Genomic DNA, 13,542 nt, shown 5'->3' with positions numbered 1-13,542 from the left:
CTAACTGAAGCTTCCTTATAATTAGAAAGTGGGGTCTAAAGCCTCCTTTCAAGGGAAAGAGGAGAGACATAAATATATGTAGACTGTAGAGCGGTGCACATGCTACATATTCAGTAATAAAGGACAGAGAATTAGATGGTATGTTTAAAAGTATATCATATTATTATAAAAATATCAGTTCACTATAACAATACCATAATAAAAAACATTTTCAAATGCAATTATCACAGCAAACCTTCAAATGTAATACCATAAAATATCCTGTATCATAGCGTACAGCCATTACTATGTCTATCATTTCTATGGTTCAATAGTTGCCAATTAGCAGCACAGAAAACAACACATCAATATAGATAATGTTAAACAAACAGTCACTTTGCAGGCTGTAGTGCTCCACTTGTGATTTGTGAAATCAGATGTTTATGTTTTCGACTGTGTAGACAACCAAGATATCATGACTCAGCTGACCTGCATGCTGAAAAAAAGCCATGAGAGTGGTTTTGTTTGGTTGGAGGTAAGCTTTCCGAGACCTATAGCCTTAAGACCCTGAACTTTGCATTGACAGTGAAGTCACATTCTCCTTTGCACCCACACTGAAGCTTCACCGCAAAACATCTCATTCTCTCTTTACACCCGAAACATTGCCGTCACAGCTAATTATCCTTTTCTTGCTACCTCCGCCAACAACACTCTCTACACTCAGGCACAAGTGCAGAAACATAATGAATGTCAGGTTGAACTGACACAAAAGTCACACAAATTGTCCAATAAGTTCTGAGTCAGCAATGCCACAAATCTGTTATGTATCAAATCTGGGGCCACATATAAAGGTGGCTTGAATTAGACTTGAAAATGTTATATTCAGTGTGGGTTTTTTTATTACAGAAAACGAACTGAAAAACTTTGAGGAAGAAGAGATTATTTAATTTTCTTGTTTAATTAAAACATATATATTTTTAAGACAGTCTATTACATATGTGAAGATGTTATCTTATCTGGATATGGTTCAATATGTGTTAAACTTTATATTATGCTGCTAGTGTGATAGTATTTTGTTCAAGTTCATTGTTTATTATCTATGGCTTTATTATTGGCTGTATGAAACTGATGAAAATTTGTTTTGGTGAGCTCTGGAAGGCCTTAAAGTGTGGTTGATGGGATCTCACTGCACTCATGCTATCACTCTTATAGGACGTTTTGGTGTACAGTACTTACTTAGTGTATGCTTACAGTGCTTACAGTGAAATCATAGTGATTGTTTATGATATAATTCAATTTTTTAAGCTCCTGGTGTCAACATAATGTTCTCATGGGAGCTTGTAGTGTGTCTCCAGTCTTAATTAGTCAATGCGAAGTGATTTTATTGTACTTAACAGTTGTTTTATGTCTGATGCAATCACTTAAATATTCCTATAGGATTTTGCAATGTGTTTCACAGTAATGAATGACTTTATAGTGACTTTTTGGCCTAAATGGCATGTATAAACGTGTGGTGTAACTATATCATCCTATTAGAACATCTTGTAATCCTGGTGTAACAGCAATTATGTTTCCACAGTGATCTTTTTGGACTTAATTACATTTTAATATAAACCATAATATCCCCCCAGTAACCTTATGTAAATCTGTGGTACTGAATAATGGCTGTGTAATGACCTCATCTCATGGCCATTACACCCCACTGTAGAAACCACTACTCTGTCATTTGCCTCCATTGATTTAAGAGACAACAGAGAAGTTTTCCCCCCTCTTCTTCTCTCCTGCAACCCACTTTGTGTAAGAAAGAAAAGCAGAATGAGAGGGGCAAAATACATTTTTTCCGCGCTGTGGGTATAAGCACCAACAATTTACTCATGCCTCCAGATGCTGTCTGAATTTATCCTTTGATTAGCTGACCACCAGCCTCTTCTAAAAAGGCATTATAATTTAAGAAATGACAACGAGAGCAGAGATTTTGGACGAGCCAATTTCTTGCGGGATAGGGAAGTGGGGAGTGGAAAGAGGAAACATCCAACATCAAAAAACTAAAACAATTAAGATATTCAATGTTTATTTTTTATTTTGTAAGATGTTGTGTGATTAAGATGTATCATTTCATCTTATTTATACTCAAGTTATCTTAAATATACCGCGATAGACACATTTAGCTCCCCCTCAGCTTGCATTTGGTACAGCCCACAGCTCCCTTTGGTAGCTACAGCGTCAGGAACTAGAGCACAACATGTTGGAGACCATAGCCAGGCTGTTCCCCTCAGAGTTAACTTTTTAATCCCGGTTTTGTCGCGTTATCACACACAAGAGTAGGAGGCGGAGGAAGTCGGGGAAAGAAAAAGGGCTAAAAAGTCAGTCATGGTATGAGGTTAGCGGGGAAGCCGGAGCGTCTACTTGCAACAGAAGCCCGTTGATATTTAACTGAGAAGAAGAAAAGAAGAAAGAAGAAAAAGAAGAAGACGACGAAGAAGAAGAAGAAGAAGTAGAAGAAGAAGAAGAAGAGAGGAAAGGGAAAGGGAAGCCCGGAGAAGCAAGAGAAAAGCGGGGTGCAAGATGCAGCTGGCCGCGGTGCTGTGGGGCTCCTTGATAACTTTGCTGCTCAGCCAGAGTCCAGGTAAGAACATGTCCGTTTAAAAACGCTGCAAAGTGGAGTTAAAACTGCAGGTGAGAGTGTTTTGGAAGAAGTGAACGGAGGTATTTTTTTGCACCGCCGGTGTGAATAGTATTTTTGTTTTATTCCGTTCTTATCAGCTCTGTGAATTGGTTCGACTCGCACATAGACAGAAACACAGCAGCCAAGTTTCCCCTTATTAGAGAGCGCAATTTAGGTGGTTAAAATAGAAACTGTAGTGGAAAATGTGTGTTTTTTTTTAAAAATCTTGTTTGATAACATGCTTGTCAAAGTGTTGAAGCAATAGCTCGATTTTTTTTTTAAAGGTTTGCTGCAGTATTTTATTGATTTTTGTTGATATTATGTAGCTTTAATTTCTTTGACGTCACATGCAGGTTTAGTTGTTTGCTCCACAATATGAGTGGTGTATGCACATGTATGCTGACCTGTCAGATCTCCACCTTCAGGCAAATTGCCGTCAGCCACGGCTGATGAGGACATTAAAACCCCAAATCTTAAATCAGTTAGAATGCTGTTTTAAGTTATGGCTTGTTGTAGATGCCTAAAAGCTAATACATGTACACACGACAATATGTAATGAATTCTGTGCTCTTGCATGGTTTATATGCTGGTAGAAAGTTATGTATACATACTGTTATGCAAATGACCCATTGACTTAAACCAAAACTGTGTCCTTGGGATATGACAGAGATGTTGGTGGATGCAGTCATTCAGTTTAAAAAAAGAAAAACAAGCATGCTGCTCTCGGCTGTGATTGCAGGTGTACTGAGTTGTTTATCTATGATAACCTACATCCTGCCCCCAGCAGCACTTGTAATAGGTCTGAGTGATTTCCACCACCCCCTTCCTATGTTTTCTCTAACACCTTGTATTTACAACATGTTAGAACAGACGCTGGAATGCAAAGACCCTACGTAAGCTATTTCTAAACACACATACATAGATACACACACACACACACACACAGCAGGCTGAGCCTCATGCACACACACGCACATGCACGCGCGCACACACACACACACACACACACACACACACACACACACACACACACACACACACACACACACACACACACACACACACACGGGTGCTGTGTCGTCTTACTCGACAGGATAGCAACATTTCTATCTGTAATTGGCTGGTTGGACCTCAAAAGGAGGTTGCTGTAATTGTGATGCCTTCTAAATGTCACCAGGAGACTGTCTCCAAAATGTCAGCCAGATAAGATTCAATATCCAATTGAAAACAAAAGCCCCCCTGAATGATCCACATCCTATTATAGCTGGGTCTTTCATCCTTTCAGATATAGTTATCAACATTTCCCTCCGCCTCCTCTCTTTATCTGGGGCGGGGGGCCATGCTCGTTTGATAATGGACTTGTTCTGTCACAAAGCAATTAAGTCTGGCGGGCCTGTATCATGTCTTAAACACATCGGTGTCTGTGAGCGTCTGCTGTTGGCATTTTCCGTTGTGGCAAACAACATGTAGCTCAACTGATACTGTTTTTGTAAGGCCAGTGCACGATAAATGGTGTTTCATTTTCAATTGAAGATCTTTAATTTTGATCATTATTAGCCACAAAGTCCTGGAAGAACATTTTCCCCTCCAAGGTTTTTAATTTTGTCAGGGTTGGAAAATCCTCTGAAATAGCATTTAGGCCTAGCCTGACATTGACAGTCAGACTCGCACTAATGACATTATTATAGTAGCTAGTAGCTCCTAAAGACGGAATCTCATACCACAGCTATCCAGTGGTTGGGGAAACTCCAGGATACATGAGAAAACCAATATAGACATGTATATCTTTGAAAAAGTAATTAACTTAATAAAATGTTCAAAGCAAAAATGAAATTCCAGTGGGTTTAGAATTATAATGTTTATTATATTGGCAAAGTGATCTATCGCTCTAACCCTGACATATCAGCTGTTTGTTTTCTTGACTATTGTATTCTGTGCATTATGGGTCCATGGGAAGATGATTTAAGTGGTACAGGCTATAGTTTCTAAGCTGTTACTGTGAATGGCATTATAAAGACCAGCCGCTGGTCCCAGCTGACAGTAGATGACCCAGGGCTAGGATTTATTACTTTGTGTGTGTGTGAGAGAGAGAGAGTCTCTAACATGTGTTCGAGGTCAAGATGCCTTCCCAACTAAGTCTACTGGCCTTGCAGTAATAGGCTGAGTTGGTTTAATGACGTGTTGGGGAGTGTGTTATACGGTTTAATGATGTCGTCTGGGACACAGGACGACCCCTAACCCACTCCTGTGATCCCCACTGAACCCTCCTCATTTACCAATCTACTATTGATTGGACTCACAGGTTAAGTCTGTACCTTTTTGGTGTTGTTCCACTGAAGGCATCACTGCACGTTAGATCACATGTGTACTTGCAGTAAAGCATAATTGACAGATGAATTCATAATCCAAAGGGGATTGGGGATGGTACGAAATATTCAATTTACATGATTATTCTTTTCCTGAATAACTGAGCCAGGGCTAAACTCAGACAGTGCTGTGTATGAATCTGAAATCTGGGCAGCTGTCCAAAATCTCCTTCCTTGTTTGGTTTTAGCTTCTGCAGCCAAACAAAGAAGAAGAAAATAAGGGGTTCGTGACAGTAAAGTACAAGGGAAAGAGATGGGCTGCAACTATTTACATCATTAAAACTCAAGGCTACATTTTCAAATAGTCCAATTTTGTCCAACAAAAATATGAAGTGCTAAAAGTGGTGAATGTTTGACATTTGTAATTGACCTTTTTACTTGATGAAAGACCTAAAAGAGTTTCCAGCTTTGTAATGTAACAGGGATATTGAGGCGAGTCACCTCACTAGAAATATAGAGCGCCTTTGCTAACATAAAAAAAAAAGAAGCACACGTTTGATATAAAACATTATCCTTCAGGGAAAAATATCAGAGCATCTTGTAATAAAACAAAATTCTTCACAAGAGACAAGTATGGAATATTGAAAATGTATTTTGTTTAATGAAACAAAACATTTGGTAGAAAATGTGTGTATTAATTAAGGTACGGTGTTAGAAAGGTATTGTTGTGGTTAGTTTTCGGCACCAAAACTCAAGAATTGTTTCCTCAATAGTAGAGACACATTTTGAACCATACAAATGTGAGATGAAAAGTGTCAGGATCTGTTGGTGATGTTGTTGAACAACTTTTCTTTTGGTCGTCTAATCGAATAATCATTTCAGCACTAGTGGTAATTGTAAGACCAGTGTATAGTGGGAGTTCGAGGAACGGAGAGAGGTGAGGAGAAAGTGTGTTGGAAGGGGGAGGTTGGGATTTTGTGTTTGCGCTGCTGCCCAGCTCTGGGGGGGGGGGGGTGCAAGATGCTGCCGGCCTTTGTGCCCTTCCCTGCAGTCTGTACCACCTCATCGGATTGATTAGTCCCCTGACATTGCCCTCCTCATCCTGGACTAACACACACTCGCACACACTCTCATTAGTGGCCTTTTCAGGCGTGGTTTTGCGGACCCAGCAAGCATTAGAATGTTAAATAATGTCTTTGTCTTGCAAAATAGCTCCATCACCACATTTGATTAAATGTCCTCAGAGTTATTGTGTTGGTATTAATGGTGTTGCAATGTTGATATTACAGAACAACTCAATACCACAGACGGATTGATTGCTTGCCACAAGTTGTTTTTGGTACAGATTCCACTCTGCAGGCGACGATACTTTTCTCCGACAGAGAACGGTTGTTTTCGAGGTTATGGTCGTGGCTCAAGGTCTATGAAACGGGACTCCTTTGTATGTGCTCCTGGCAGGGTCTGATTGTTTTGGCATATATGCACATTCACCTTCCACTCTGGTGACTTTCTGAAGCTATTCAGGGGCTTCAGGGGTAGGACAAGGGTGAAAGTTTCATTAATGGATCTAAGACTGAAGCTTGTGTGTGTGTGTGTGTGTGTGTGTGTGTGTGTGTGTGTGTGTGTGTGTGTGTGTGTGTGTGTGTGTGTGTGTGTGTGTGTGTGTGTGTGTGTGTGTGTGTGTGTGTGTGTGTGTGTGTGTGTGTGTGTGTGTGTGTGTGTGTGTGTGTGTGTGTGTGTGTGTGTGTGTGTGTGTGTGTGTGTGTGTGTGTGTGTGTGTGTGTGTGTGTGTGTGTGTGTGTGTGTGTGTGCCCTCTTCTGGTCTAGCTGGTTAGGTTGGTGTCAGCCAGGCTTTCACCAGGGGAAGGCACACTGGGCCACCTGATACCCCCACTGTGCTTTGTGTGTCTCTGCTGAGGGGATTGAATTGCACCTCCAAGGTAGCTGTGGAGGTAACCTGTGATTACTTGATTTGAAGACCCCCCCCCCCCCCCCCCAACATTCCCATGTGGATAAATGTCAGACCCCTTTTCTCCCCCACCACTCCTCTCCTCATGTTCCTCCACCTCCCTATAAATCACCTGGCTCTCACCCTGCGAGACCGGCCTCCACTACGAGAGACCCCCGGGCGGTCTCTCGTCTTTGGGGTCGTTTCTGATTTCCGAACATGATGCCACAGCCCCGGGGTCTATTTCAATTATGTTCACATCGCTAATATATGTCACAGATGTGTGCTTTGAGAGCACACAAGCAAGCAAGCAAACAAACCAACAAAGTCAACCACTAGCAGCCGTCAGTGTGGAGAGCAATGTTTGGTGGTGTGACAACCGAAATGGATCTGTGTCAAGGTTTTGATTCTGTTGCAGTTTTTGCTGCCACTTTCACACACTGCAAGTATGATGAGAGATTGCCACCTATGTGTGTTTGTTTATTTGAATGACCTGATGTGCAGTTTAGCTCCTTGGTGTCCTTGGTCTTTGACCAAAAGGAAGCCCAAAAAATTAAGAAGCATTTCAACTTAATCGTTTATCATTTTAGAACAAAGCATTGGGTCTGCCGGTCAGGTTGTAGAGTGTGTGTCTTAATTAATCGTAGGTTTGGTGGTTCGATGCCCACCTCCTCCGACCTGTCCACATGGCAAAGTGTCCTTGAGCAAGTTACTAAACCCCAAATTGCCCCCAATGGCGGAGTAATTGGCCATTGTTGTGTGAGTGTGAATGGATGAATGTGAGAAGATGTGCTACATAATAGTCCATTCGCATCTGGAGCTGGTAACGCCATCAACCCAATTTTGTTTAAAACATGTAGCCTATTAACAAATAGTTGGTTTCAGTTAAATGAACATTTCTTGTTTCTTGCTTAGAATCCAAAAAACTCCCAAAGACAGATTCCTATCACCTTTTGATAATAAGTTTCTCTCTGAAACTTCAGGTAACACAAGCGATGTGCCCACAGGGTACACATTTGTACAAGTGTTCTGTGATACTTTTACTATCTACTGTCTTTCAAAAATGTTGTTACTTGAAATGCAGGCCACGTCACCTTAGAGGTTTGGTATCAAAAGGGTCTTTCGTCGTTTTTTAGGCCACATAGGATGAATCTGAGTTCCTTGGGGGTTGCAGATTATTGGAGAGTGTAATAAACTCTGGTTCTCTGTCTCAGCGGGGGGTCTGCTGTAGAGGACGGAAAGATAAGCAGGGCTGGAGACTCGCTGTCTGAGCACAACCAGGGGAGGGGGGCAGGGACACAAAGACATTTTGAAGGACACACACTTGAACAGATCCCTAGTAACTTAATTCTTCAGGGGCTTCACTCTTCTCTAGCTGTGACTTCGGGCAACAAGCATCTGATGGGGAGCTGATGATATTCCGCCAAACTTGGGTGAAGACATCAGTGTGAAATGATTATGGCTTTGGCAGATGTTTTGTGATGAAAGGCCTATTTCCCCCTCCCCAAATGTGGTTTCAGCCATGTATTAAAAATAAGCCACTTTATTCTTGTGTATTGTCTCGTATCCTAGAGATCATGGGATCCTCTTTGCAGACAAAGAGAAGACATTTGTCTGATGCCAGTGTCTGTATGGGTTCAGTCTGCTGAAGGGCAACAGAATTTATGCAGGACCATATTTTCAGCGTGTCTAATGGCTTGCACTGCACAGTGGGCCACACGCACAAACATATGGTTTGGGGATGACTTTTGTCAGTTTTTGTCAGTCACAATTTTTCGGTGCAGGACAGTTGTCCCCTTGTCCTTTTTTGTGGAGGGGGTATCCAATCAATCTTGGAAATGAAAGGCCAGTTGAAGGTTTGATGGCAATTAATCATTCAAATCTGTCTGTTGGATGATCATTTCTTAAAAAACTGATCATTGAAAATATGGTGATGTATATCTTTCTTATTGCCAACAAATGCCGTGAGCAAAACCAGCAATGAGTTAATCATTTGCCTATGTAACCAAAGCCTGATAACTTTTTCCTTTGTGCCATAGAGCTCCAAACTACTAAAAACGGTCATCAATCAACAAGCTACAACGTTGCACAGCACTGGGTGAAATGTTGCTCCATAACCATGAACATGATCACTGCAGTATATAGTGACTTAATCCCATACACATCGCGTCACTAGATACTCATCAAAGCACCGAATATATACATATACATTAATCTGCTGCTGAAAATAGTCCCCAACATGTGCTCAATGTTTGAGTATTGTTTGTTAAAAACTAAAGCACCCAGCTGCTTACAGGATATAAATAACTACAGAGACAGATACAGACAGGCTTTACAAACTGGCCCTGGCCTCATTCACTACACTGAAGTCGTGTGTGTGTGTGTGTGTGTGTGTGTGCGTGTGCGTGTGTGTGTGTGTGTGTGTGCGTGTCTTCATGCTTTCTACTACAGCTCACAAACAGCCCACCTGCTATGCAGCCTCATTGATGAGAGGTGATGAGGCTTTTTCTGTTAATTGATGTCAGAGCTGTGACTCTGTTTTTTCTCTCCACAATATTCATCACACACACACGCTTCCTTTCGATTAGTAATTTTCTCAATGAAAATCTATGTTTTGAGTATTAAACACTGCATGTAGGCTTCGATATGTTTGTGGCTTGCTCATTCCTCCTTCAGCATATTTGGATATATTAGTTAGCTTTTTGCCGTGGCTCTTGGTCACTATTGGCATCAATTGTAACTGCTGTGATTCCGAGCTGACTAAAAGTTCCGGAGGAAGCTGCAAACTTTGCAGAGCCACCTTTTTAAGGCCTAAAGTATGTATTTATTTTATTTGTATTTATTTATTTTTTGCCACTGAGCTGCCTTTATTCTTATGTGGGATTGTTTTGCTTCTCTTCTTTCTTTCCTTTTCATATTTCTGCTCCTCTCGTGCTACGCACTTTAAACCATTCCAAGCTGCTTATGGTTACCATCTTTAACCGTCCTTCCCACCCTCTCTGTTCACCAATGGTGGTCCTGCAGATGGGGGCCTGCAGCTGTCTCATAGCTCACCTCCAAAAGGTTCCCTTAATGAAGGCCCCTCATCTCTCTCAACATGCCTGTATGCACAAACAGCCTGTTCAGCCATATGTTCAGGAACACACACAAACACCCGCAGCTTCCATCTGAAGTTTCAGATAAGATTATAAAGTGATATGATTTGACTGAGACCCCACACACACTTAACCCTGGACACTTTCTCACCAAACACACTTGTGGGTGTTCAATCCAGTAACACTTCCTGAAATTCTGTCTGTGCTTTAACACTGTTGGCAACCTTAAAATAAGTGACTCCTGTAGTCTTCCTGTAGTTGCTTATTGTCCAAAACTCATGTTAAGCTGCTGTCCATCTATCATCCTCTGATGTTAGCGTGTACTAGCTTAGCTCAGTAGAAAAACAGCTAAACAGACCTGGGTGACTTTCAGATCACCCTGCATACAGTAGGAGTACATGGTGTATCAGTGTCTCTTTTCCCTCTGAGACTCTACAACTACAGGGAAGCACCTGCTACGTATCTGATGTCCCTCAAGCTGTTGAAACCAGGAGGAGGCACACTGCAGCAACTATGGAATTAAAAAGACATCCAAAGTCTCTGACACACTCACAAAAACCCGATGTAATGCAACACCAACCTCCAAAGGCTACATTGGCAATGTTTTGAAAATGAAGATTAAAGTGTAAGAGAGGATAGCTGACAGCTTTTTGGTTTTGTTTTAATCTAATTTTAAACAATGACCTAATGGCAGAATTGTACACAAATCAAAAATCTTGAGCTGCCAAATGTATTTTCTTTGTAAAATAATGTATTTTATTTTATTTCAATCAAGGAATTAGTTCATACTTTAAAATGTTTTTAAATAATATTTTCTCTCACAGCAATTATCTCCAAGCGTGCAGACGCACAGTGATGTCACCTGAAAAGTCTGAGAGCTGAAACTTGACTCTGGAGACACACACACACACACACACACACACACACACACACACACACAGACACAGACACACACACAGAATACTTGAACTGAGAGAGTGCGCTTTCCTCACAGCTTGTAGTGGTTGATGCAGGCGAAGCACTGTACCTGTGTAATCCATACTTCATGGAGGGTAACATGTTTGTCCCACGTCCTTCTCTGCAATATGTCTTCATGCTTCTTCTTTACATTCCTCCCCCCACTCTTTCTTCCTCACCTTTTTACTTTCAATGGACCCTTACCCTACAGGCCTTAACTTAGCCAGGCCTGTGATGAAGGAAATGGAGGTGGTAGTTGTGAAGGTGGTGAGGGTCTTTTATTATACAAACAGCAAAGGGCTTTGAAGGCCCCCTTTGAGGCATGGAGCTGGAATGGGGACGCGACTGAAAGCGCTGCACTCGCTAATGAACTCGAGTGGCCCATAGAAGCGGGGCCTTTTCACAGAAGCCAAGGAGGACAAAGTGTCAAAACAAGCCCAGCCCCTCTTCGTTCACAGGGGCTAAACGCCGCCTTTTGACTCTGTGGAGTGTGGGCATCTGAAGGGGAGGCCATGAGGAGAAAGGAGGGGGAGGCAGAATGTACTTGTTAAAACAATGGCCTCTTAAATCAAGCACCCCTGCTTGCCTCTCTTCTTCTCCTTAGCACCTCTGCTCCCGCCTCCCTAACCCCCTCCTTGTATCGCCTCGACTTCCAATTAGACCTACTCTTGCACAAGCAGTTGAAAGCCCCATATATCGCAGGGGCCTCAAAGGAGAGGCTTTGGAGTTGCGTCTCTGTAGCAGTGTTGCTTCTATGAAAGGCCTTAGTATTCAGGGGAGAGCCCTGTTTGGGCTCCGAAAAGCACTCAATCTGCCACTGGGAACTTGTGTACCATCATGTCCCCTCCATTCGCCACCTCTACACTCCCTTATTCCCTCTTTCTGAGCCACTCCACCCCCTCCATTCCTGGTCTCAACCTTCTCTGTCCCACCCTCAGTCAAACCGCTTTCTTCTGTTTGTGACCAGTCCGTTGCTCCTCCATGCTTGGCTGCTCGCGGGGGCCGGGGCAGGAGCCGTGCACGACCGGGGCCCGCGCTCTTGCTGCCTCCCTCCCCTTAGTTGTTTAGCCATGGATGAAAAGCGGAGACAAATATGTCTGTGGTTCAAAGTCCATCCCGGCAATTACAGTGACTGATTAAAGAGTTGGCCTACACAGGCAGCTATGTATAATACTACAACTCCCACTCAGTGTTTCATAACAGCACCTTTAGAATAGAACTGAGCTCAGCAGCGCCTGATAAGGGCCCATGGCTGGCTGGGTCCACTGTTTACGGTGCAGTGATCGAGAGTTGGTGCCATAAAAGGGGCCACGATTGTTTTATGGCTAGAGTTTATAATAAGCAGAGCAGACAATGTTGTTTTTCCTGTACATTAAAATTGAACTAAAAACTATAAGAGTGAAAGAACAGTTGAGGGGTCGATGACTAGACTAGGGCTGCAGCGATCTATCGGACACTGGCGAGCGCTTGTTTGTTTTTTTACCATTTCATAACGTTATAAATTGACAAAAGTCAATTTCAAGACATTGTTATAATGGGAATTTGACATATTTTGTTACATTTTATATGCTAAATAAATAATCGATTTAGTTGAAAAAAAGAATTGTTGGATTAATTAATTGCAAAGTGATTCTCATTTGTTGCCCTTGACTGGACTGGCCAGGATGTTTTAAGTGTCTTTGTGTCATCATGCTTGGGTTTAAAATGTCTTTCCTCTCTCGCCAAACAGCCACATCAGTTTAGCAGCATTGGAGCTCTGCGTCACAAACTAGAGCAGTATTACTTGGTGTTGTTTGACAGCGATGTTGTGCTCAGATTTTATATTTACTTTGGACTTCCCTGTCATCATCACAAATCATCTTAAATGCAGTACTGTGATTACAGCAATGGGCAATATCAAATGTCATTGTTAACGTAAGTGATTGCAAGATTGAGACTCTTTTGAACTTGTAAACTCCTCAAATACGTGCTGTAGCTGCAACTTCAAAAAGTATGAAACTCATTCTATGTGTGTGTTGAAAGGATAACACGCATAATTGATTAATTAGACTTTGTGTTCTCCCAATCATGGATTTCTGCTATTTGTGATTTATCTTTTTGTCCCATAAGGCTGTGTTTAGTGCTTAAGTAGGCCTAAATGTCCAAGACACAGGGAATTCATGTCAGCTGCTAAACAATATTGCATTAATGTTTTATTTGGGTGGAAAATGTAACCTAGCAAACAATGGAGGCTAACATTTTTCAAAACAAAGAAATAATAATGTTCTGGTATTGTCTACTTTTTTAATATAATGGAAAAATCAAATAGTTGGATGTCATATAAGTGGGCATTTAAAAACAAAAAAGTAGTAGTAGATTTGTTGGAAGGAAGAAAAGAGAAAAGAAAAAAAGAGGATGAATACTGAGTGGTACAGCGGTGCAGTGACTTTGCCTGAAGATTGTAGTAGCCACTCCCAGGGGCCATAGTTAGTATTTATGCCTTCAGGCAAAACTAGAGGAAGATAATAACAACAAGACTTCACCAGAACCAGGGGAACCATCTGCCTGGACTGAAGTGAACTAATTTGGGCCGCAACAATGCTCTGCTGAGAG

At 41.8% G+C, this 13,542-nt stretch overlaps 1 protein-coding gene across 1 annotated transcript in view; it reads left to right on the top strand.

Moving 5' to 3' along the window:
• Positions 1 to 2,182: 2,182 nt before the first annotated feature.
• lrp4 (low density lipoprotein receptor-related protein 4) overlaps positions 2,183 to 13,542 on the top strand; it is an 88,996-nt gene continuing 77,636 nt past the window's right edge. The window contains exon 1 of the mRNA XM_029425438.1: positions 2,183 to 2,605. Coding sequence (XP_029281298.1) covers positions 2,545 to 2,605 — 61 coding nt within the window. The 5' untranslated portion in view covers positions 2,183 to 2,544. The remainder of the gene's footprint in view (positions 2,606 to 13,542) is intronic.

Source organism: Cottoperca gobio, chromosome 3 (assembly GCF_900634415.1).
Source record: "Cottoperca gobio chromosome 3, fCotGob3.1, whole genome shotgun sequence".
In the NCBI taxonomy this organism is placed as follows: Eukaryota; Metazoa; Chordata; class Actinopteri; order Perciformes; family Bovichtidae; genus Cottoperca; species Cottoperca gobio.
This window is presented reverse-complemented; position numbering and strand designations above follow the sequence as displayed.